Source organism: Bos javanicus, chromosome 4 (assembly GCF_032452875.1).
Source record: "Bos javanicus breed banteng chromosome 4, ARS-OSU_banteng_1.0, whole genome shotgun sequence".
Classification (NCBI taxonomy): Eukaryota; Metazoa; Chordata; class Mammalia; order Artiodactyla; family Bovidae; genus Bos; species Bos javanicus.
This window is the reverse complement of record NC_083871.1, coordinates 99,507,465-99,533,041: the sequence shown is the minus strand read 5'-3', so window position 1 is coordinate 99,533,041 and position 25,577 is coordinate 99,507,465. Positions and strand designations below refer to the sequence as shown.

Below are 25,577 nucleotides of genomic sequence, written 5' to 3'. Positions count from 1 at the left end.
GACTAGGCAGCAGTTCTTAGTAGTTAACCCCTCCATCACGGCATGCAGTCACCACTTCTTTTTTGTGCTGAAAACATTTAGGATTTACTCTCTTAGCAACTTTCAAATATATAATACAGTATTAAAGCTAGAGGAGGTGATAGAATTCCAGTTGAGCTATTCCAAATCCTGAAAGATGATGCTGTGAAAGTGCTGCACTCAATATGCCAGAAAATTTGGAAAACTCAGCAGTGGCCACAGGACTGGAAAAGGTCAGTTTTCATTCCAATCCCAAAGGAAGGCAATGCCAAAGAATGCTCAAACTACCGCACAATTGCACTCATCTCACACGCTAGTAAAGTAATGCTCAAAATTCTCCAAGCCAGGCTTCAGCAATATGTGAACCGTGAACTTGCTGGTGTTCAAGCTGGTTTTAGAAAAGGCAGAGGAACCAGAGATCAATTGCGAACATCCGCTGGATCATGGAAAAAGCAAGAGAGTTCCAGAAAAACATCTATTTCTGCTTAATTGACTATTCCAAAGCCTTTGACTGTGTGGATCACAATAAACTGTGTAAAATCCTGAAAGAGATGGGAATACCAGACCACCTGATCTGCCTCTTGAGAAATTTGTATGCAGGTCAGGAAGCAACAGTTAGAACTGGACATGGAACAACAGACTGGTTCCAAATAGGAAAAGGAGTACGTCAAGGCTGTATATTGTCACCATGCTTATTTAACTTCTATGCAGAGTACATCATGAGAAACGCTGGACTGGAAGAAACACAAGCTGGAATCAAGATTGCCGGGAGAAATATCAATAACCTCAGATATGCAGATGACACCACCCTTATGGCAGAAAGTGAAGAGGAACTAAAGAGCCTCTTGATGAAAGTGAAAGTGGAGAGTGAAAAAGTTGGCTTAATGCTCAACATTCAGAAAACGAAGATCATGGCATCCGATCCCATCACTTCATGGGAAATACATGGGGAAACAATGGAAACAGTGTCAGACTTTATTTTTCTGGGCTCCAAAATCACTGCAGATGGTGATTGCAGGATGAAATTAAAAGACGCTTACTCCTTGGAAGGAAATTTAGACCAACCTAGATAGTATATTCAACCTAGATAGAGACATTACTTTGCCAACCAAGGTCCGTGTAGTCAAGGCTATGGTTTTTCCTGTGGTCATGTATGGATGTGACAGTTGGACTGTGAAGAAGGCTGAGCGCTGAAGAATTGATGCTTTTGAACTGTGGTGTTGGAGAAGACTCTTGTGAGTCCCTTGGACTGCAAGGCGATCCAACCAGTCCATTCTGAAGGAGATCAGCCCTGGGATTTCTTTGGAAGGAATGATGCTGAAGCTGAAACTCCAGTACTTTGGCCACCTCATGTGAAGAGTTGACTCATTGGAAAAGACTGTGATGCTGGGAGGGATTGGGGGCAGGAGGAGAAGGGGACAACAGAGGATGAGATGGCTGGATGGCATCACTGACTGGATGGACATGAGTCTGAGTGAACTCCAGGAGTTGGTGACCGACAGGGAGGCCTGGCGTGCTGCGATTCATGGGGTCACAAAGAGTCGGACACGACTGAGTGACTGATCTGATCTGATCTGATTATTAACTATAATCACCACACTGTACATTAGTTTCCCAGAACCTATTCATGTTATACTATTTGTTTATATCCTTTGAGCAACATCTCCGCATTTCTTCATGTTCCAATTTAATTTTTTCATCTATGAAGTAGGTGTTATTAACATTTTTGTTACATAGATCAGAAAAATAAGACTTATAAATGTTAATAATTTGCCCAAGTTTGGTAAACTATATAGCCAATAAATTGGAGGACAGAGTTTATGATTCAAAGTTAATTTGGAGTAACCTCTTAGGAATGTAACTTGGCTATTGACCCTAGAGCATTCTATATGTTCTACACTTATTTACATTTGTGTTATGTCCATTCATTCCTGCATTTACTCAGTCTACATTGAGCATTGGGGTTGTTCTAGAAGCTGGGACAACAAAGGAGAGTAAAGGACAGTGAATGCATTCTAGGAACTCAGTTCCAGTAGAAGAGATGGATAAGGAAATAGTCTATTATAATAAACACATTATGATAAGGGCTTTGGCACAGGGCTGGCCTCTGGGAGCATAAACAAGGGCAGCCACAACATCTGGGTCAGAATCCCCATTTCCTTGCACATTTTCTTGAGAAACCCACTTTTTTTTTTGGCTACACCGTGTGGGCTCTTAGTTCCCAGACAAAGGATTGAACCCATGCCCTTGGCAGTGAAAGCATGAAGTCCTAACCACTGAATGAGTTATCAAGGAATTCCTCTGCCCATTTTCTGACCATGGAGTTGATCCCCATTCGTTCTTCCACAAGTTTTATTTTCTGTTAGGGCTTGCTGCAGATATATAATATAGAAAGTCACTGGTCTTTTGAGTCTGAATCTAGAAACCACAAGCTGGCCAGAATATACCACAATACCATTGTTCTTGCCTCTAGAAAGCTGTCCATCTGTCTGGTTGTAATAAGAAAGTGAAACTAAGCAGGAGCCTCTGGTGATCCTGGGCATAGAAGCCTTTCCATGTCTCTTGTTCCTTGTTTGTGGGGAACAGACTCCAGCGTCCATGACCTTCCCTGAGTCCCAAAGGTTAGATTCAAACAGTTGCTAATCAGGGAAAGGAGGGGATTCAGAGACAACAGAGAGCAGCCAGGAAACAATAGTGCAGGCTTTGGGCAGGGTCCTGGTTCCACCTCAAGAGATAAAACAGTATCTTTATTTTCTTGGGCGCCAAAATCACTGTGGATGGTGACTGCAGCCATGAAATTAAAAGACATTTGCTCCTTGGAAGGAAAGCTATGACAAGCCTAGGCAGCATGTTAAAAAGCAGAGATATCACTTTGCCATCAAAGGTCCATGTAGTCAAAGCTATGGTTTTTCCAGTAGTCATGTATGGATGTGAGAGTTAGACCACAAAGAAGGCCGAGTGCCGAAGAACTGATGCTTTCAAGTTGTGGTGCTGGAGAAGACTCTTGAGAGTCCCTTGGACTGCAAGGAGATCAAACCAGTCAGTCCTAAAAGAAATCAATCCTGAATATTAATTGGAAGGACTGATGCTGAAGCTCCAATACTCTGGCCACTTGACGCAAGGAGCACACTCACTGGAAAGGACCCTGATGGTGGAAAAGATTGACGGCAAAAACAAAAGAGAATGACAGAGGATGAGAGGGTTAGATAGCATCACTGACTCAATGGATATGGATTTGAGCAAAGTCTGGGAGAGAGTGAAGGACAAGGAAGCCTGGCGCGCTGCAGTGCATGGGGTCACAAAGAGTGGGACATGACTTAGTGACTGAACAACAATAACAAAAGGACTAAACCCCCCATAAATGGAAGATGACATCATTCTTTTTATTTGTTTATTTGGTTTTTTAATTGAAGGATAATTGCTTTACAGAATTTTGTTGTTTTCGGTCAAACCTCAATAGGAATCAGCCATCAGTTCAGTTCAGTCACTCAGTCGTGTCCGACTCTTTGCGACCCCATGAATTGCAGCACGCCAGGCCTCCCTGTCGGTCACCAACTCCTGGAGTTCACTCAGACTCACGTCCATCAAGTCAGTGATGCCATCCAGCCATCTCATCCTCTGTCGTCCCCTTCTCCTCCTGCCCCCAATCCCTCCCAGCATCAGAGTCTTTTCCAATCAGTCAACTCTTCACATGAGGTGGCCAAAGTACTGGAGTTTCAGCTTCAGCATCATTCCTTCCAAAGAAATCCCAAGGCTGATCTCCTTCAGAATGGACTGGTTGGATCTCCTTGCAGTCGAAGGGACTCTCAAGAGTCTTCTCCAACATCACAGTTCAAAAGCATCAATTCTTCAGCGCTCAGCCTTCTTCACAGTCCAACTGTCACATCCATACATGACCACAGGAAAAACCATAGCCTTGACTACACGGACCTTGGTTGGCAAAGTAATGTCTCTGCTTTTCAATATGCTATCTAGGTTGGTCATAACTTTCCTTCCAAGGAGTAAGCGTCTTTTAATTTCTTGGCTGCAGTCACCATCTGCAGTGATTTTGGAGCCACAAAAAATAAAATCTGACACTGTTTTCACTGTTTCCCCATCCATAGGTATATGTATATCTGCTCTCTCTTGAACCTCCCTCACATCTTCCCCCCTATCCCACCCCTCTAGCTTGATACAGAGCCCCTGTTTGAGTTTCCTGAGACATACAGCAAATTCCCATTGGCTATCTATTTTACTTCATAGAAACACAGTAAGTTTCTATGTTACTCTCTCCATACATCTCACCCTGTCCTCCTCTCTTCCCATGTCCATAAGTCTATTCTCTCTGTCCATTTCTCCATTGCTGCCCTGTAAATAAATTCTTCAGTACCATTTTTCTAGATTCTGTATATATGTGTTAGTATATGATATTTATCTTTCTCTTTCTGACTGACTTCACTCTGTATAATAGGCTCTAGGTTCATCCACCTCATTAGAACTGACTCAAATGCATTTCTTTTTATGGCTAAGTAATATTCTATTTTGAATATGTACCACAACTTCTTTATCCATTCATCTGTTGATGGATATCTAGGTTGCTTCCATATTCTAGCTATTGTAAATAGTGCTGTGATGAACAATGGGATACATGTATCCTTTTCAATTTTGGTTTCTGCAGGGTATATGCCTAGGAGTGGGATTGCTGGATCATATGGTAGTTTTATTCCTAGTTTTTTTAAGGAGGAAGATGTCACTATTCTTCACTCCAGATTAAAGGAACCTCAAACTCATCAGATCGTGTGTGTTAGTCACTTAGTCATATCTGACACTTTGCAACCCTACGGGCTGCAGACCACCAGGCTCCTGTGTCCACGGAATTCTCCAGGCAAGATTATTGTAATGGGTAGCAATTCCCTTCTCCAGGGTATCTTCCCAACCCAGGGATCAAACCTGGGTCTCCTGCACTGTAGGTGGATTCTTTACTATCTGACCTACCAGGGAAGCCCAAGGACAAGGTTCTCATTATATTACCTGAGACAAGATTAAAGCAGTGCCCTGTACACAGCCTTCTCTTGTGTTGTTTGAAGAGGGTGCTTGCTGTGACCAGTGCGTTTTCTTGGCAAAACTCTATTAGCCTTTGCCCTGCTTCATTCCATACTCCAAGGCCAAATATGCCTGTTACTCCAGGTATTCCTTGACTTTCTACTTTTGCATTCCAGTCCCCTATAATGAAAAAGTGAAGTCGCTTAGTCAAGTTCAACTCTTTGCGACCCCATGGACTGTAGCCTACAGGCTCCTCCATCCATGGGATTTTTCCAGGCAAGAATACTGGAGTGGGTTTCCATTTCCTTCTCCAGGAGATCTTCCCAACCCAGGGATTGAACCCAGGTCTCCCACATTGTAGGCAGATGCTTTACCATCTGAGCCACCAGGGAAGTCCTCCTATAATGAAAAGGACATCTTTTTTAGGTGTTAGTTCTAGAAGGTCTTGTAGGTCTTAATAGAACCAATCAACTTCAGCTTCTTCAGCATTATTGGTCGGGGCACAGACTTGGATTACTGTGATTTGAATGGTTTGCCTTGGAAATGAACTGAGATCATTCTGTTGTTTTTGAGATTGCATCCATGTACTGCATTTCAGACTCTTTTGTTGACTATGATGGCTACTGCATTTCTTCTAAGGGATTCTTGCCCATGGTAGTAGATATAATGTTCATCTGAGTTCAATTCACCCATTCCAGTCCATTTTAGTTCACTGATCCCTAAAATTTTGATGTTCACTCTTACCATCTCCTGTTTGACCACTTCCAATTTGCCTTGATTCATGGACCTAACATTCCAGGTTCCTACACAATATTGCTCTTTACAGCATCGGACCTTACTCACATCACCAGTCACATCCACAACTGGGTGTTGTTTTTGCCTTGACTCTATCTCTTCTTTCTTTCTGGAGTTAGTTTTCCACTGATTTCCAGTAGCATATTGGGCACCTACGGACCTGGAGGGTTCATCTTTCAATGTCCTAACTTTTTGCCTTTTTATACTGTTCATGGGGTTCTCAAGGCAAGAATACTGAAGTAGTTTGCCATTCCTTTCTCCAGTGGACCGTGTTTTGTCAGAACTCTCTCCACCATGACCTGTCCGTCTTGTGTAGCCCAACGTGGCATGGCTCGTAGTTTCATTGAGTTAGACAAGGCTGTGGTCCATGTGATCATATTGGTTAGTTTTCTGTGTTATAGCAAACACCTTCTTCCAAAAACACAGAGAAGACTCTACACATGGACATCACCAGATGGTCAACACTGAAATCAGATTGATTATATTCTTTGCAGCCAAAGAAGGAGAAGTTCTATACAGTTAGCAAAAACAAGACCAGGAGCTGACTGTGGCTTAGATCATGAACTCCTTATTGCAGAATTCAGACTTAAATTGAAGAAAGTAGGGAAAACCACTAGACCATTTAGGTATGACCTAAATCAAATCCCTTACAGTGGAAATGAGAAATGGATTCAAAGGATTAGATCTGATAGACAGAGTACCTGAAGAACTACAGACGCAGGTTTGTGACATTGTACAGGAGACAGGAATCAACACCATCCCCAAGAAAAAGAAATGCAAAAAGGCAAAATGGTTGTCTGAGGAGGCCTTACAAACAGCTGTGAAAATAGAAATGAAAGGCAAAGGAGAAGAGGAAAGATATACCCATTTGAATGCAGAGTTCCAAAGAAGAGCAGGGAGAGATAAGAAAGACTTCCTCAGTGATCAATGCAAAGAAATAGAGGAAAGAAATAGAATGGGAAAGACTAGAGATCTCTTCAAGAAATTTAGAGATACCAAGGGGCAATTTCATGCAACGAAGGGTACAATAAAGGACAGAAATGGTATGGACCTAACAGAAGCAGAACATATTAAGAAGAGGTGGCAAGAATTCACAGAAGAACTACCCAAAAAAGATCTTCATGACCCAGATAATCATGATGGTGTGATCACTCACGTAGAGCCAGATATCCTGGAATGTGAAGTCAAGTGGGCCTTAGGAAGCATCACGACGAACAAAGCTAGTGGAGGTAATGGAATTCCAGTTGAGCTATTTCAAGTCCTAAAAGATGATGCTGTGAAGTGCTGTGCTCAATATGCCAGCAAATTTGGAAAACTCAGCAGTGGCCAAAGGACTGGAAAATACCAGTTTTCATTCCAATCCCAAAGAAAGGCAATGCCAAAGAATGCTCAAACTACTGCACAAATGCACTCATCTCACACACTAACAAGGTAATGCTCAAAATTCTCCAAGCAAGGCTTCAACAGTATATAAACCATGAACTTCCAGATGTTCAAGCTGGATTTAGAAAAGGCAGAGGAACCAGAGATCAAGTTGCCAACAACCTTGGATCATCGAAAAAGCAAGAGAGTGCCAGAAAAACGTCTACTTCTGCTTTATTGGCTATGCCAAAGCCTTTGACTTGTGGATCACAACAAACTGTGGAAAATTCTGAAAGAGATGGGAATACATGACCACCTGACCTGCCTCCTGAGAAATCCTGAGAAATCGCCTGAGTATGCAGCTCAGGAAGCAACAGTTAGAACTGGACATGGAACAACAGACTGGTTCCAAATAGGAAAAGGAGTTCGTCAGGGCTGTATATTGTCACCTTTCTTATTTAACTTATATGCAGAGTACATCATGAGAAACACTAGGCTGGATGAAGCACAAGCTGGAATCAAGATTGCCAGAGGAAATATCAATAACCTCAGATATGCAAATGACACCACCCTTATGGCAGAAAGCAAAGAACTAAAGAGACTCTTGATGAAGGTGAAAGACGAGAGTAAAAAAGTTGGCTTAAAGCTCAACATTCAGAAAACAAAGATCATGGCATCCGGTCCCATCACTTCATGGCAAATAGATGGGGAAGCAATGGAAACAGTGGCTGACTTTATTTTGGGGGGCTCCAAAATCACTGTAGATGGTGTCTGCAGCCATGAAATTAAAAGACACTTGCTCTTTGGAAGAAAAGCTATGACCAACCTAGACAGCATATTAAAAAGCAGAGACATTACTTTGCCAACAAAGGTCCATCTAGTTAAAGCTATGGTTTTTCCAGTGGTCATGTATGGATGTGAGAGTTGAACTATAAAGATAGCTGAGTGCCAAAGAATTGATGCTTTTGAACTGTGGTGTTGGAGAAGACTCTTGAGAGTCTCTTGGGCTGCAAAGAGTTCCAGCCAGTCCATCCTAAAGCAAATCAGTCCTGAGTATTCATTGGAAGGACTGATGCTGTAGCTGAAACGCCCAATACTTTGGCCACCTAATGGGAAGAACTGAGTCATTTGAAAGACTCTGATGCTGGGAAAGATTGAAGGCAGGAGGAGAAGGGATAACAGAGGATAAGATGGTTGGATGGCATCACCGACTTGATGGACATGAGTTTGAGTAAACTCCATGAGTTGGTGATGGACAGTGAGGCCTGGCGTGCTGCAGTCCATGGGGTCACAAAGAGTCGGACACGACTGAGTGAACTGAACTGTACACGGCCTAATCTTATTAGCAGCCCCATGCTTGAGCCGTTGCTATAAAACTTCTCACCAAATCCCACTGGGTGGAGACATACAGTTTTCGAGGGCAGGAGCCACTGTGTTCCCCTTTGCCTGGCAAAGCAATAAGCTATTCTTTTCTACTTCATCCAAAACTCTGTCTCCGAGATTTGATTTGACACTGGTGCATAGAGGCCAAGCTTTTGGCATCAAAATGCACTTGATTCCTCTTGAAATGCTCAAACGTGTTTTTGTCTTTTTCCCAGCAGAGGGGTGATGGTGTGCTCAGCTCCCATGAAGGTGATCAAGGCAGCAAGAAGGATGGCCAGCTCAAGAGTTCCAGCAGCAGCCACATGGCTTATGGCATCCTGGATATCCCACCATGGTATCTCTGCATCTTCTTGGGGATCCAGGTAATGGGACACAGAAGCATTGGGTGCAAGGAGGCTCTGTCTCAAAAGGCACATCGACACACACAGGTCAAATTAGTCAAGATCTAACTTCAGTTGCTCATGTTTTTGGCTTCCATGCTGTTGACCTTTAGGGGACTCAAGGCTCCTCCAGGCTCTCTTTTCTCCCACGGAGTTTGGGGATGGGGGCAGGGAGTAGGGGAAGATTCTCCCCCATGCTAAGCTAATAGGTCACATCAAGGACACCAACTGGGCCATTGTGAGTTTTGTTTTATTTTGTTTTACCAAGATAGCAATTATTATTTTTTTGGCAACAGCTGAAATGTTTCATAACCAGTGCTTGGGGAATATTGGAAAACAAGCATTGTCAAACACTTTTTGGAATGTTATCTGGTGCAACTTTTCTATTAACTTGTAAAACACATGTTATTTAACCCAGGCCCTAATGCTCAAGAATTTTTCTGTAGAGAATTCCCCAGTGATCCAGTGGTTAGGAGTCCATCATTTCACTACCAAGGGCATGGGTTCAATCCCTGGTAGTGGAACTAAGTTCCCACAAATCGCGTGGCATGGCCAAATGAAACAAAAAAAAATTTTTTTTAAGAATTTCTCTCTAGATATGCTGGCAAGACTTGTTAAGATAAGTACAAAGTGGTTCTATTGATTAATCGTAAAATCACAACAGCAAACAAAACCCAGAAACACCCCCAAAATATCCATCTTAGAGAACTGTGGTATATTCTAACAAATAATTTTTTAATATAGCTGTTAGAAAGAGAAGGATATATTTACCTTGCAGTTAAAAAATGATCACCAACATAGATTAAATGAAAAAAGTCAAGTAAATAACTGTGTATAGTGTGATTTTTTTTATGTTAAAGACTAACAAACAAAAATAGAGATAGAACAGCAGAAATAAGTATATGTAGTAATTTTTGCATGTTTTGAAGGAATCATAAGAAACTAATAGAGGTATTTAACCTTGGGTTGAGGAACTAGAAAAAGGAAGGGAGCTTTCAACTTTTACTATTTGTTTTGTAACTTTTTGTAGCTTGAATCTTTAATCTCATAGATGGATTCATTTTCATTTTCATCCCCAAATGTTCAATGTGGAATATCAGGGATGGGATATACTTTTTTGTTTGCTTCCTGGTGCTTTTCCACAAAAGAAGAGAAGCAAATGGATTACTATTTTTAAAAATATTATTGTGAGCCAATAAAATGGATAATGTAGATACTTCATTATGAAAGGGTGTTGAATTTTGTCAAATGTTTTTTTCTGCATCCATTGGGGTGATAGGATTTTTATTTTTCATGTTATTAATATGGTGTATCATATTTACTGATTTGTATATATTTAACATTCCAGGGACAAAAATCCTACTTAATCATGGCATATGGACCTTTTAATGTACTGTAGAATGCTGTTTGCTAGGATTTCATTGAGCAGTTTTACATCTATATCCATGAGGGATATTGGCCTGTAATTTTCTTTCCTCGTAGGGTCTTTATCTTGCTGTGGTATCAGGGTTATGTGAAAGTCGCTCAGTTGTGTCCGACTCCTTGCGACCCCATGGACTGTAACCTGCTAGGCTCCTCTGTCCATGGGATTTTCCAGGCAAGAATACTGGAGCCGCTTGCCATTTCCTTCTCCAGGGGATCCTCCCAACCCAAGGATCAAACCTGGGTCTCCTGCATTGCGGGCAGATTCCTTACCGTCTGAGCCACAACCCCATCAGGGTTATGCTGGATTGTAAAATGAGTTTGGGAGTGGTCCCTCCTCTTCAATTTTTGGAGGAGTTTGGGAAGGCTTGGTGTTAATTCTTCTTTAGATATTTGATAGAATTTGCCAGTGAAATCATCTGGTCTTGGGCTTTTCTTTGTTGGGAAATTTTGATTATGGTTTTAGTCTCCTCACTAGTCATTGGTCTGTTCATATTTTCTATTTCTTCATGATTCAGTCTTGGTAAATTGTGTCTTTCTAGTAATCTATCCATTTCTTCTATGTTATCCAATTTCTTGGTGTGTAATGGTACTACTGTTTTATGGTACTTTGCATTTCTATCGTATCATGTCTCATTTTATTTGAGTCCTCTCTCCTTTTTTCTGAGTTTAGCTAAGGGTTTGTTTACCTTTAAAAAGCTCTCATTTTGTTGATTTTTTCCTATTGTTTTTCATTTCATTTATTCCTGTTCTGATCTGTATTTTTTCCCTCTCTTCTAACTTGAGACTCAGTTTGTTCTTCCTTTTCCAGTTCTTTGAGAAATAAAATTGTTTATTTAAGACCTTTTTTCTTTCTTAATGCAGGCATAGATTGTTATAAACTGTCCTCTTAGAACTCCTTTTGCTGCATCCCACTAGTTTCGGTATGTTGTATTTCCATTTTCATTTGTCTTAAGTTACTTTTTATTTCCCTTTTGATTTCTTCTTTGACCCATTGGTTGTTCAGGAGTGTGTTTCTTAATTTCCACCAGCTTGTGTCCAGTTTCCTTCCTCTTGTTGATTTCCAGTTTCAGACCATTGCCGACAGAAAAGATTGTTGCTTTGATTTCAGTCTTCTTAAATGTGCTGATGCTGTTTTCTGACCTAATATATAATTAGTCTTGAAGTGGAGAAGGCAATGGCACCCCACTCCAGTACTCTTGCCTGGAAAATCCCATGGATGGAGGAGCCTGGTGGGCTGCCGTCCGTGGGGTCGCTAAGAGTCGGACACGACTGAGAGACTTCCCTTTCACTTTTCACTTTCATGCATTGGAGAAGGAAATGGCAACCCACTCCAGTGTTCTTGCCTGGAGAATCCCAGGGACGGGGGAGCCTTGTGGGCTGCCAACTATGGGGTCGCACAGAGTCGGACACGACTGAAGCGTCTTAGCAGCAGCAGCAGCAGCAGCAGTCTTGAAGAATGTGCTCAGGCCTGGTCAATGGTCTTGCCCTCACCTTGTGCCTTATTTTAATAATGAGCCTCTTGTCTTTTCCTCTTCTTAAGGCCACCTCCTTGGCTCCTGTTATATCCTCCCACACTGCGTCCCTACCTTGGTTTCTTACCTAAAACAAAAGTTCTCAGCCCTGGGGTCCTGCCTTTGAACCCCAGACCTTCTGGTTGTGTCCCTGCTACTTGCTGCCAGGCCTTCCTAGTTTCTGCCACTTGCCTGGATCTCCTCCGAGACCAAAGGTTGAGCCTCCAGTAGAAGGAATAGGATTAGGTGGAGTAGGCAGCCACAGCATCTCTAAGTTTGTGTCCTCTCTCTGCTCTGCCTACAGCACTTCCTCACGGCCTTAGGGGGGCTTGTGGCAGTGCCGCTCATCTTGGCTAAGGACCTGTGTTTGCAGCATGATCCCCTGACCCAGAGCTACCTCATCAGCACCACTTTCTTCGTCTCTGGCATCTGCACTCTCCTGCAAGTACTTTTAGGAATCAGGTAGGTAAAACTCCTCTCCATGGATTCTGACTTTTATCTCCCAGGGTGGCAATAAGGTTTGCTTGGCTTGTAGCCTGAGATGAGTTAGAAAGCTGGTGTGACATGATAGGGGGAGCACAGGATCAGAAGTAAGCACATAAGTTCAAGTCCCAGCACCAACATTTACTATCTACATTAGCCAGAGTTCTTCGTTAAAGTAATACAAATAGCTACAGATGGCCATGCTTGAAACCTTTTACCTTTGCAAATTCTACAAGGCTTGTGCTACTGAACACACTGTGGGGACTCCTCCCTGGACTTCAGAAGGAGCAGTGCAAGTGAGGAAATCTTCACTGTAAGTCCGCTTGTGACCTAATCTGTGCCAAGTCTGTGCCCAGTTTTGGAGATGCAGAGGAAAATGGAAAACTTTCCCTATGATGTGCTTCTGCCCAACCTGTCTTATGAGAAAATGACTTGAGAGGAAAAATTTCTATTTATTCTTTTTTTCCTTCCAGTTTCATTGACATGTGATTGACAGACAACATTGTGTAAGTGTACAGCATAATGAATTGACTTACATACATCAAGAAATGATTAGCACAGTAGATTTAATGAACATCCATCATCTCACATAAATATAAAATTAAAGAAACAGAAAAAAAAATTCTTTCTGATGAGAACTTTTATCCTTTATCAATTATCTGAATCAAACTACAAGTGAAGGCTGTTACAAAGTGGCTAATTATTTCCAAGATAGGCTGCCTGTAGAGAGTATATAGCAGAGAAGGCAATGGCACCCCACTCCAGTACTCTTGCCTGGAAAATCCCATGGACAGAGGAGCCTGGAAGGCTGCAGTCCATGGGGTCGAGAAGAGTCGGACACGACTGAGCGACTTCACTTTCACTTTTCCCTTTCATGCGTTGGAGAAGGAAATGGCAACCCACTCCAGTGTTCTTGCCTGGAGAATCCCAGGGACGGGGAAGCCTGGTGAGCTACCATCTATGGGGTCACACAGAGTCGGACACGACTGAAGTAACTTAGCAGCAGCAGCAGCAGCAGAGAGTATCTAGAGAATATTCCTTCCTAACCTAGTCTTCTTGCCTAAATCAAATCAAAGGCTCTTTCCAAAGTGCTGCTTTTGCAAGTCATTTACAGGAGATATGCCAGTGCTTAATGCCTCCCATTTTTTGTTGAGGAGAGGGGTTTAGAGCCTACATCTTTGTCAAATTATTTCCCTTCTCTCTCTTCCTTCTTCTGTAATCATCTTTGAGGCCAAGATTTTCCCCAATCCCCCACCAAGCACTGAGAGAGGTTTAAGGTTTGGTCTGGTCTGTTTCTCAAGTCCCTGATATCCAGGACCCCTCCTACCTTTCCAGGATCAGTCCCTGGAGTGACAGGTGCTGCAGTAGAGAGGCCTTGCAGCCACCTGCCTGGACACCCAGGAGGCCCCACCCCTGAGCCGCCCCATGGAGACTTACATACACAAGGCTCTTCTAGGTGGGGAAGCTCCTTGCCTTAAATTGAGATGGTGTTCACTATAAAAATGGAAAAATGTTGATCTTGGAAGCTGAGGGCCTGAATTCTAGTTCTGGCTTCTGTGCTGTGGGAAGCTGCACAAGCCATTCACCCTCTCTAAAACCCAGTGTTCTCGTCTGTAAAATGAGGGAGTTGAAGTGTGTCATATCGATAAGTCCTTCCATCTCTAATATGTGGACACCTGTGTTGTTGACAGAGAAGATGATGCAGTACTATGTTCCAACTGGAATCTCAACACTGAGGGTGCTTGTGGGCCTCAGCTTCTGGTAAACCCTGTGAGAGACAAAACAAAATCAGAAGATAGAGTTAAAAGAATCTGCAGCCTAATTAAACATGCAGAGAAACAGGGAAATAAAATTAAGAAAGAAAGCCATGCTAATGTCTTAGACTAAGGTGGGGACAGGAATACACCTGAGATTATTTCCCTGAAATAGGCTTCCTGTTTAGAGACTAACAAGTACAGTGGCTCATTAGAGACATTAGAAATTATAAAACTAGCTGATAGCCTGTGAATCAAAGGTCTAGTAGACTTGATTGATTGCAGATTATCGGATAAACAGTATTTAATGATGTGCTTTTTAGACTGCAAACACAAATGCTGATACTGCAATAAGATTTCAGAATATGTTAATGATTAAAACCACGTTAAATAGTCAAAGGAAATGATAAGAGGCAAAAAAACAGCTTCCCTGATAAGAGCTGAAGAGTGCAGTGCCCATTGTGGGGCAGGCAGCTACAACCCTTGGCAGAGGGATGGCTGCCTCCCTGGTGTGTCTTTAGGGGTCTTGGGTGTATCCCCCAAGGGCCTTCCCACTGAGGTGCTCAGTTCTGAATTTATGTAACCATTCATTTCAAAAGAAAGCATTAAGTTTAAATGCAATCACTAAAGAAAACGAAATATTGACTGTGTAATTCTGGGTCTTAATTCCATTTCTGGAATAATTCCATTTCTAGAATGATTCATTTTTACCTGGGATTTTCTTTTTCTGGAGTGGTTCCAAGTGATATATCTCCCTTTTATTTTCCTGGGAATGTCTCAAGTGTGGAGCCAGTATTTCTGCCCAAAGAACATTCAGACCTGGCTTCTATGTAGTCTTGCCCAAATCAGCCTGGGTCCTTTTCTTCCATGGACTTGTCTGCAGCTGGGCCCTGATCTGCCCGAGCTCTGTATCTGTTGCTAGGTTCTGCAGAAAGTCCATGCCCATCGCCAGAGGTCTGCAGCCACCTTGCCCTTGCCTCCATGACAATCGCACAAGCCACCAGATGTGCCACTGGAAGTCTGTGCGTGCTTGCTAAGTCGCTTTAGTCATGTCCCATTGTGACCTTATGGACTGTAGCCTACTAGGCTCCTCTGTCCATGGGATTCTCCAGGCAAGAATACTTGAGTAGGTGGCCATGCCCTTCTCCAGGAGATTTTCCAAACCCCGGAATCAAAACTGGGTCTTCTGCATTGCAGGCAGATTCTGTACTGCTAAGCCACCAGGGAAGCCCATGAGAGAAATACATCTTATGTATACTGATAATCATTTATCTAGTTAAAGATGGCAAAAGGAATCAAAGAAATGTTAAAGGTTATTTCTGGGTGATACACATTATATATGAAAGGTATGTACCAATATTGTACATGTGCTGATAAAGTTTATCTACTCAAGGGTTAAAAAAAATGGTTAGAATGAAATGTTAATAATTATTTCTGGGTTGTGGAATTATGGTGATTTATGCTTTGTATTTTTATTTACCATTAATTTTTCTTCAGAGTCCACGTGTTGCTTTATAACTGGCAGAAATAAGAGCCATTTAAAACTTTTTCTTAGAAAAGTTTTAATGGTTAACTTTAACATCAGGGCATGTTTCATGAGCCCCACATCCTTTGAATCTTTCAGTCCAGTTCAGTTCAGTCAGTCAGTCGTGTCCGACTCTTTGTGATCCCATAGTTTCTCCAGGCCGCAATACTGGAGTGGGTAGACGTTCCCTTCTCCAGGGGATCTTCTCAACCTATGGATCAGACCCAGGTCTCCCACATTGCAGGCAGATTTTTACCAGCTGAGCCACAAGGAAAGCCCAAGAATATTGGAGTAGGTAGTCTATCCCTTCTCCAGCAGATCTTCCTGACTCAGGAATCAAACCAGGGTCTCCTGCATTGCAGATGGATTCTTTACCAACTGAGCTGACTGAAACCAGGCTTCAACAGTAGGTGAACCGTGAAATTTCAGATGTTCAAACTGGATTTAGAAAAGGCAGAGGAACCAGAGATCATATTGCCAATATTAGATGGATTGTAGAGAAAGCAAGAGAATTCCAAATAAACATCGGCTTCTGCTTCATTGACTACACTAAAGCCTTTGACTGTGTGGATCACAACAAACTGTGGAAAACTCTTCAAGAGATGGGAAGAACAGACCACCTTACCTGCCTCCTGAGAAACATGTATGCAGGTCAAGAAGTAACAGTTAGAAAAGGATATGGAGCAATGGACTGGTTCTAAATTGGGAAAAGAATACCCAAAGGCTGTATACTATCACCCTGCTTATTTAACTTGCATGCAAAGTACATGTTGTGAAATGCCAGGTTGGATGAAGCACAAGCAGGAATCAAGACTGCCAGGAGAAATATCAATAACCTCAGATATGCAGATGACACCACCCTTAATGCAGAAAGTGAAGAGGAACTAAAGAGCCTCTTGATGAAAGTGAAAGAGGAGAGTGAAAAAGTTGGCTTAAAGCTCAACATTCAAAAAACTAAGATCATGTCATCTGGTTCCATCACTTCCTGGCAAATAGATGGGAAAACAGTGGGAACAGTGGCAGACTTTATTTTCTGCAGATGGTGACTTGCAGCCATGAAATTAAAAGATGCTTGCTACTTGGAAGAAAAGTTATGACCAACCTAGATAGCATATTAAAAAGCAGAGACATGACTTTGCTGACAAAGTTCCATATAGTAAAGCTATGGTTTTTCCAGTAGTCATGTATGGATGTGAGAGTTGGACCATAAAGAAGGCTGAGTGTTGAAGAACTAATGCCTTTGAACTGTGGTGTTGGAGAAGACTCTTGAGAGTCCCTTGGACTGCAAGGAGGTCAAACCAGTCCATCCTAAAGGAAATCAACGCTGATTATTCTTTGGAAGGACTGATGCTTGAGATGAAGCTCTAATACTTTGGGCACCTGATCCAAAGAGCCGACTCATTAGAAAAGACCCTGACGCTGGGAAAGATTGAGGGTAGGAGAAGGGGACGACAGAGGATGAGATGGTTGGATGGCATCACTGACTCAGTGGACATGAGTTTGAGCAAGGTCCAGGAGTTGGTGATGGACAGGGAAGCCTGATGTGCTGCAGTCCATAGGGTCACAAAGAGTTGACATGATTGAGTGACTGAACTGACCGAATGACCCTTTCCAGAAGTAACCACACATTTCAGAGGGAATAATAATGAAAATTATTCTATTCATTGAGCTCTTCCCCAGGCATCATGCTAATCACTTACATATATTTTATCTTCACAGTTACTCCTTGGGACATTACTACTATATTTTGTCAAAGAGGACACTGAGGCTTGCAGAAGTTGGGCAACATGCCTTGGTCACACAGCTGATAAGACAAAGTCGTATTCAAACTTGCCTTTGGTCTATACCATGCTCTTAACTGGTGTTATATCGCCATGGTGAAAAAACCCAAGACATCCTGGTTAACTCTATGACCTTGGGCTCCAGATCCATTATCTATAAAATGATAAGGCCAGGTTGGATATGCTTCAAATGGCCCTTCTATTTCTAAAGTGTTGAATTTTAAAAATCAACAATCTGTGGTTCACAAAAGAATTAGAAGGCATACATATAATAATAGTGAATCATATTTAAGGTAAAAATTTTAAAATAAGATGAAATTAATTGTGAAATTAAAAGCAGCTCTGAGATACACATAAAAGTCACCATAAAAGGTAAAATGTGTATAGAACAATGAAAGCCTTGTAGTGATACTGAATGCATATATCTTAAACATGTACCAAGAAAGTGCATAAAAGAAAAATGTAATTTTTCTTGCATAGTAGAAATGCAAGAAATATACATAGATCTCTGTCAAAAGAGTATCAATAAGAAGTTATGAGCAAGGTGGTAATGCTCATAAAACAAGGTGGGGAGGGGGACAGGAATGGATGGAAAATCGGATTGGAGGATCTGAGTATAGGAGAGGGAAGGAAGAATTTATGGATATGTTGTGTGAATCTAACTGTAGGACATAGGAATCAGTTCAGTTCAGTTCAGTTGCTCAGTCGTGTCCGACTCTTTGTGACCCCATGAATTGCAGCACGCCAGGCCTCCCTGTCCATCACCAACTCCCAGAGTTCACTCAGACTCACGTCCATCAAGTCAGTGATGCCATCCAGCCATCTCATCCTCTGTCGTCCCCTTCTCCTCCTGCCCCCAATCCCTCCCAGCATCAGAGTCTTTTCCAATCAGTCAATTCTTCACATGAGGTGGCCAAAGTACTGGAGTTTCAGCTTTAGCATCATTCCTTCCAAAGAAATCCCAAGGCTGATCTCCTTCAGAATGGACTGGTTGGATCTCCTTGCAGTCCAAGGGACTCTCAAGAGTCTTCTGCAACACCACAGTTCAAAAGCATTAATTCTTCAGTGCTCAGCTTTCTTCACAGTCCAACTCTCACATCCATACATGACCACTGGAAAAACCATAGCCTTGACTAGACGCACCTTAGTTGGCAAAGTAATGTCTCTGCTTTTCAATATGCTGTCTAGGTTGGTCATAACTTTCCTTCCAAGGAGTAAGCGTCTTTTAATTTCATGGCTGCAATCACCATCTGCAGTGATTTTGGAGCCCCCCAAAATAAAGTCTGACACTATTTCCACTGTTTCCCCATCTATTTCCCATGAAGTGATGGGACCAGATGCCATGATCTTAGTTTTCTGAATGTTGAGCTTTAAGCCAACTTTTTCACTCTCCTCTTTCACTTTCATCAGGAGACTTTTTTTAGGACATAGGAATAAACTCTAGTAAATTAATGGAAACAATTCATCTTGCTCTTGAACATAAAATGTATTTAGTAGTTTCAAAAAGGTAGAGGGAATTCCCTGGTTGTTCAGTGGTTAGGATTCAGTACTTTTGATGCAAGTTCCCTTGGTGGGTGAACTAAGATTCTTCAAGCTGAGAGGTGTAGCCAAAAAAAAAAAAAAAGGTAAAAAGTGCATCTATCATGTTAGTACATTATCCCAACTACATGTAATAATCTTGAAAAAAAATAACATGAACAGAGTTAGAAAAATGCTGAACTACTTGAAAATTTTGAAATATCCCTTAAATAAGTTCTAAGTTAGGGATATAATAACAGAAAATATTTTTTAAGTGAAAACAAATCTCACCATCAGTAAAACTGTTTTAAATATATTTTGGCAGTGTCTAATTTCTATGTAATGAGTAAAATAGTTTATAGACAAGGAAAAACAGACATAAAAATCACATCTTTTGTGACTTAATGAAATGCAAATTCACTTTTGTCAGGATTTCATTATATGCCTATTAAACTAAAAGAATGAAATGAGAAACCCCAATATTGATAGATTTTATAATACTAACCTTGGTGCTGGAGGGATAGAAAAGAAAACTAGACTTCTCTGCCCTCAAGGAACCCAGTAATACTGAAATGGCTGAGGCCATGGTGGTATAGCAATGATGGATTGTTTATAAGTATAACTGTAAACTGTTTAAAGAATCCCTGAGAGTAAGTTACTGTAAATGACTAGTTTGTTAGTACAAGGGCTAAACAGGAAATATGTAACTAGAATATAAGTGGGAGTTTTGTCTCACTCACTGTGGTATTTCCAATACTTGACAACCAGTGCCTCCCACAGAGCAAGTCCTCAGTAAATATTTGTTGAATGAATGAAATGTGCATATGGAATTACAGCAAAAAACTGAAACACAAATCTTGGATTACATACTGTCTGTACCTATGATATGCAAAGGTGTCTAAGTTCATTTTAAAAGCTCGAAAGGGATTTTGCAATGATATAGTGTGTTTCCCTTCTCTGTCAAGATACTGAGCTTCATAATTTCTATGAATTTTTAATTGAAGTATAGTTAATTTACAACATTGTGTTAGTTTCAAGTATATAGCAAATTGATTCAGTTATACGTATATATATATGTATAACATTTATATATATAAATGTATATTATATATAGATTCTCTTTCATTATAGATTATTATAAAATAGATTATAGTTCCCTGTGCTATACAGAGGGTCCTTGTTGTTTACCTATTATATATATAACAGTGTATACACGTTAATCCCAAATTCCTAATTTATCTCTCCCCACCATAATTTTTTAACTAAAAAATCGTTCATACATACCCATTCCATCACCCATGTTTCCTGCCCTGTCTGTGCCATATATTCCAATCTCTTTTGGAGCCTGATGGGTCTAGATTTATGAATCTAGATCAGTTGTTCTCAACCCTGGCTGATGTTAGAATCACCTGGAGGTCTAAGCTCTCTCCATGCCTGGGTGCACCCGTGAACTCATCTGAGGCTGATGCTCAGCCCTTGCTAGTTCCTATGTTAAGCCAGGACAAAATCCAGTTAGGCAGTAAAACTCTTTTGTATACTTTATATTTTCATTAAATAAAATGGGTTCGTTCTCAAGGAGACTCTTTAAGCTATCTTCGTGGAATCCTGATTTCAAAAGTACTCTTTTAGTATTGTTAAGAACAAGTATCTAAACTGGGTAAGGTATATATGACAAATGCAAGCAAGAGGCTAAGATCCTGTTCCATTCTCCCTCCGCACCAGTTCTATTATAATATGCAGGTGAGGAGACTAGGTCAGCCTTAACAGCTTCTGACCTTCTAGTAAGACAGGATTATTGGAGGTTGACTTATCAGGCTATGTTCACCTTGAAGGGAGACAAGTCAGATGGACACTGCTGGAAGTTCTCACAGAGGCCAGAGTGAGACGCTGACCAGGAAGAAGGAAGGCTTGTGTGGGGGACACGCCCTGATAATGGACCTCAAGCATGTTCAGTCCATGTGATAGAAAGGAATCTGGAGGTAGAGGTCTGGAATCGCCTTTCATTTTTGAAGGCACAAAGGAATCTAGCCACCCAGATTCTAGGCTGTGCATCTCTTGTCAGTGGGGGAACTTGATGTGTGTGCACTGTGTTTTGATCCTGGGGTCTGGGGAAGTTTCTGTGGGACTGAGGAAGACAGTGGCACCCACCAAACGTGCTCCCTGAGCTCTGTGCTGCCCCAGATCATTTCCCAGTATGTGACTCTCTGCTCCTGGGCTCGCATCTCCAGGACTGGGATTAGGTCTGCTGATCTTATCCTCCCCACCTCTCCTACCTGTCCAAAGTTTGGCAAAGTTCATGGATCTGACTTGGAGATTGATAAGAGTTCCCTCGGAGAAGGCAATGGCACGCCACTCCAGTACGCTTGCCTGGAAAATCCCATGGACAGAGGAGCCTGGTAGGCTGCAGTCCATGGGGTCACAAAGAGTCAGACACGACTGAGTGATTTCACTTTCACTTTTCACTTTCATGCATTGGAGAAGGAAATGGCAACCCACTCCAGTGTTCTTGCCTGGAGAATCCCAGGGACAGGGGAGCCTGGTGGGCTGCCATCTATGGGGTCGCATAGAGTCAGACACGACTGAAGTGACTTAGCAGCAGCAGCAGCAGCAGCAGCAGGAGTTCCCTATAACTGAGAACTGCAGGACTCATATGTTGCCCTGAAACCAAGGGAGGACTTGGGATGAAATGGCTTCTGCTGGGGCCAGTGACAGGCCAGTGTTAAAGGGGCTAATGGGTAACTGTCTCCTTTCCCCTCCTCCAGGCTGCCCATTCTCCAGGGAGGGACCTTTGCTTTCTTGGGACCCTCCCTGGCCATGCTGTCTCTTCCCACCTGGAAGTGCCCCGAATGGACACTCAATGCCAGCCAGGTGAACACCAGCTCACCTGAATTCACTGAGGAATGGCAGAAGAGGATCCGAGAGGTATTGGGTTGAGGGGTGTGGTGTGAGGAATGGGGTGGTCCTCAAAAGGGGCTTTGGAGTTGACTCATTTTCTCAGCTCACTGCTAGGCAAGACTCCAAACTTTAAGACACGTGGTCCTTGTTTAATTCAGTTGTGTCATTCAGGGAAAGAAACTGGTGGCCTTGAAGCAGACTTTAAAGTTTGGTCATGCTCCAGGATAAGTTGAGCTGAGTGAGTGTTAGTCGCTCAGTCGTGTCTGATTCGTTGCAACCCCCCTGGACTGTAGCCCACCAGGCTCCTCTTTCCATGGAATTCCCCAGGCAAGAATCCTGGAGTGGGTAGCCATGCCTTCCTCCAGGGAATCTTCCCAACCTAGGAATGGAATCCTGATCTCCTGCACTGCAGGCAAATTCTTTACATTCTGAGTCACCAGGAAGCCAGTGCTCCAGGTTGGCTTATCTAAATGATAGATTAAGAAGCCAGCACCAGGATTGTCAGCAGAAAGCCCAGCCACACCCTCAGGGACAGTAGGCCTCATAGCTTCCAGACTTTAACATCCTCACCTGGCTTCGGAGGTGAGGTGTCAAGCATGGCTCATGGGTGGAATAATATATGAGAGGGAAGGTCGCCTGAGATTTCTAGGAAGTCCAATCATCTCCCTCCCAGCTTGACCTTAAATATGTAAGCCTGGAGCGGCTCAAAGGCGCCCCTCCTCTGGAGCAGGGGCAGAGTTACACAAACACTATATGGTGTGGGGTTCTTCTTGTTGTTCAGTCGCACCGTCATGACTGACACTTTGTTACCCCCATGGACTGCAGCACGCCAGGCCTCCCCATCCATCACCAACTCCCAGAGTTGACTCAAACTCATGTCCATTGAGTCAGTGATGCCATCCAACCATCTCATCCTCTGTCATCCCCTTCTCTTTCCGCCTTCAATCTTTCCCAACATCAGGGTCTTTTCAAATCAGTCAGCACTTCGCATCAGGTGGCCATAGTATTGGAGTTTCAGCTTCAGCATCAGTCCTTCCAAAGAATATTCAGGGTTGATTTCCTTTAGGATGGACTGGTTGGATCTTCTTGCAGTCCAAGGGACTCTAAAGAGTCTTCTCCAACACCACAGTTCGAAGACATTAGTTCGTCAACTCTCAGCCTTCGTTATGGTCCAACTCTTACATTCATATATGACTACTGGAAAAACCATAGCTTTGACTAGATGGACCTTTGTTGGCAAAGTCATGTCTGTGCTTTTTAATATGCTGTCTAGGGTGGTCATAGCTTTTCTTCCAAGGAGCAAGTGACTTTTAATTTCATGGCTGCAGTCACCATCTGCAGTGATTTGGGAGCCCAAGAAAATAAAGTCTGTCACTGTTTCCATCATCTCCCCATCTGTTTCCCATGAAGTGATAGGACCAGATGCCATGATCTTAGTTTTCTGAATGTTGAGTTTTAAGCCAGCTTTTTCACTCTCCTCTTTCACTTTCATCAAAGGGCTCTTTAGTTTCCCTTCGCTTTCCATCATAGGTGTGGTATCATCTGCATATCTGAGGTTATTAATATTTCTCCTGGCACTCTTGATTCCATTTGTGCTTCATCCAACCTGGCTTTTCACAACATGTGCTCTGCATGTAAGTTAAATAAGCAGGGTGACAGTATACAGCCTTGATGTAGTCCTTTCCCAATTTGGAACCAGTCCATTGTTACGTGTCCGGTTCTAACTGTTGCTTCTTGACTTGCATGCAGGTTTCTCAGGAGGCATGTAAGGTGGTCTGGTATTCCCATCCCTTGAAGAATTTTCCACAGTTTGTTGTGATCCACACGGTCAAAGATTCTAGTGTAGTCAATGAAGCAGAAGTAGATGTTTTTCTGGAATTCCCTTGCTTTCTCTATGATCCATCTAATATTGGCAATATGATCTCTGGTTCCTATGCCTTTTCTAAATCCAGCTTGAACATCTGGAAGTTCATGGTTCACGCACTGTTGAAGCCTGACTTGAAGGATTTTGAGCATTACCTTGCTAGAATGTAAAATGAGTGCAATTGTGGGGTGGTTTGAACATTCTTTGGCATTGCCCTTCTTTGGGATTGAAATGAAAACTGTACAAGGTAATTTGCTCAGGCATTACTCTAGACCTCATTTACTGTCTTAGTGTGCCTCCCCCAAGCTCACTAGGACTGGACCAAAGGCATTCCAAAACTCAGGGCTATGGACCTAGAGCAGAGTCTGTTAGTAGATATCCCTGGGAGTCTAGCTGACAAACCTTAGTGAAGCTAGGGTCCATCCAGCATCCCACCCAGTCCAAGTTCAGCACCCTCATGGCTGCAGTAAGGGTCACATCCTCAGAACGTGACAGATGAAGGAAGAGGGAATACAGAGGAGACACATTCCTAACAAGATTCCTATTCTTACCCAAGTGTGACTGATGAGAGGGAATAGAATTGACAAAACACTCCAATGGGGGGTGGGGCGGAGGGACAATGATGTAAGTCCTGATCTGACTCCAAAGGCCTGAAAACCAGGAGTGTTGATATCTGGGGGCAGCAGAAGACAGATGTCCAAGCTCAAGCAGGAAGCGAAAATGTTCTTCCTCTGCCTTTTGGCTCTGCTGAGTCCCTCAAAGGATTGGATGGCACTCATTCACATTGGGTGGGCTTCCCTGGTGCCACTAATGGTAAAGAACCCGACTGCCAGTGCAGGAGACGTAAGAGACATGGGTCCAGTCCCTGGGTCAAGAAGATCCCCTGGAGAAGAGCATGCCAGTATTCTTGCCTGGAATATACCCAGTACAAACCAGCTCCAATATTCTTGCCTGGAGAATCCTGTGGACAGAGGAGCCTGGCGGACTGCTGTCCATTGAGTCACTAAAAGTCTGACATGACTGAAGTGATTTAGCAGAGAGAGATGCTCATTTTGGGTAGGGCTATCTGCTTCATTCAGTTCACCAATTCAAACACTAATCTCTTCTGGAAACACCGCAGAAATGACATTTTATCAGCTGTCTGGGCATCCTTCAGTCCAGTTGACATATAAAGTTCACCATCACATTGTGTATATGTTCCACTTTAGTAAAGACTAGCAAATACATTTCTGAAATGGATGTTCCAGTTTACCCTCCTGCCAGCATCATACGTGAGTCCCAGTTACTCCACAATCTCACCAACATTTTCTTGTTAGCCACTCTACTGAGTGCATTATGGTAAACTTGTATCATTCTTTTATGATGCTATTGAATGATATAGAATTAACTGTAATTGTCCTCATCTTATAGGTCTATTTGAACACCTGGACTCATTTTTGCTCCTATGCTTGCCACATTAACAGGTGTGTTTGTGTGTGTGTATGTGTATGTGTATGTGTGTATATGCTCAGTCGTGTATGATTCTTTGTGACCCCATGGACTGTAGCCTGCCAGGCTCCTCTGTGCATGAAATGTTCCAGGCAAGAATACTGGAGTATGTTGCCATTTCCTAAACCAGCAGATCTTCCCGACCTAGAGATCAAACCCAAGTCTCTTGCATCTCATTCACTGGCAGGCAGATTCTTTACTACTGCACCACCTGGGAAGCCCTTTAACCAGTGACTAGAGTTCAATCCTCAATGTAGATTTTGTTATTTATCATTATTTCTGGGACTTTCATTTCATCAAGTATCATGTAAATCACCTGTGAGCTCATAGTTAGTCTATGACCTGTCTATGACCTTTTAATCTCAAAGTTTAC

General features: G+C 42.5%; 2 protein-coding genes across 5 annotated transcripts in view; both read left to right on the top strand.

The window, feature by feature from the left end:
* LOC133246454 (solute carrier family 23 member 1-like) overlaps positions 1 to 25,577 on the top strand; it is a 170,504-nt gene that overhangs the window by 103,829 nt on the left and 41,098 nt on the right. The gene's annotated exons all lie outside the window — the stretch shown is intronic.
* Positions 1 to 25,577, top strand: part of LOC133246457 (solute carrier family 23 member 2-like) — a 46,202-nt gene that overhangs the window by 18,811 nt on the left and 1,814 nt on the right. Inside the window, exons 2-4 of one of the 2 annotated variants that reach the window (XM_061414805.1) lie at positions 8,796 to 8,942; positions 12,201 to 12,358; positions 21,720 to 21,879. In XM_061414805.1, the coding sequence (XP_061270789.1) occupies positions 8,796 to 8,942; positions 12,201 to 12,358; positions 21,720 to 21,879 (465 nt within the window). Of the gene's footprint in view, positions 1 to 8,795; positions 8,943 to 12,200; positions 12,359 to 20,789; positions 20,932 to 21,719; positions 21,880 to 25,577 lie in introns of those variants that run through there. The other variant, XM_061414806.1, reaches the window with a different exon arrangement.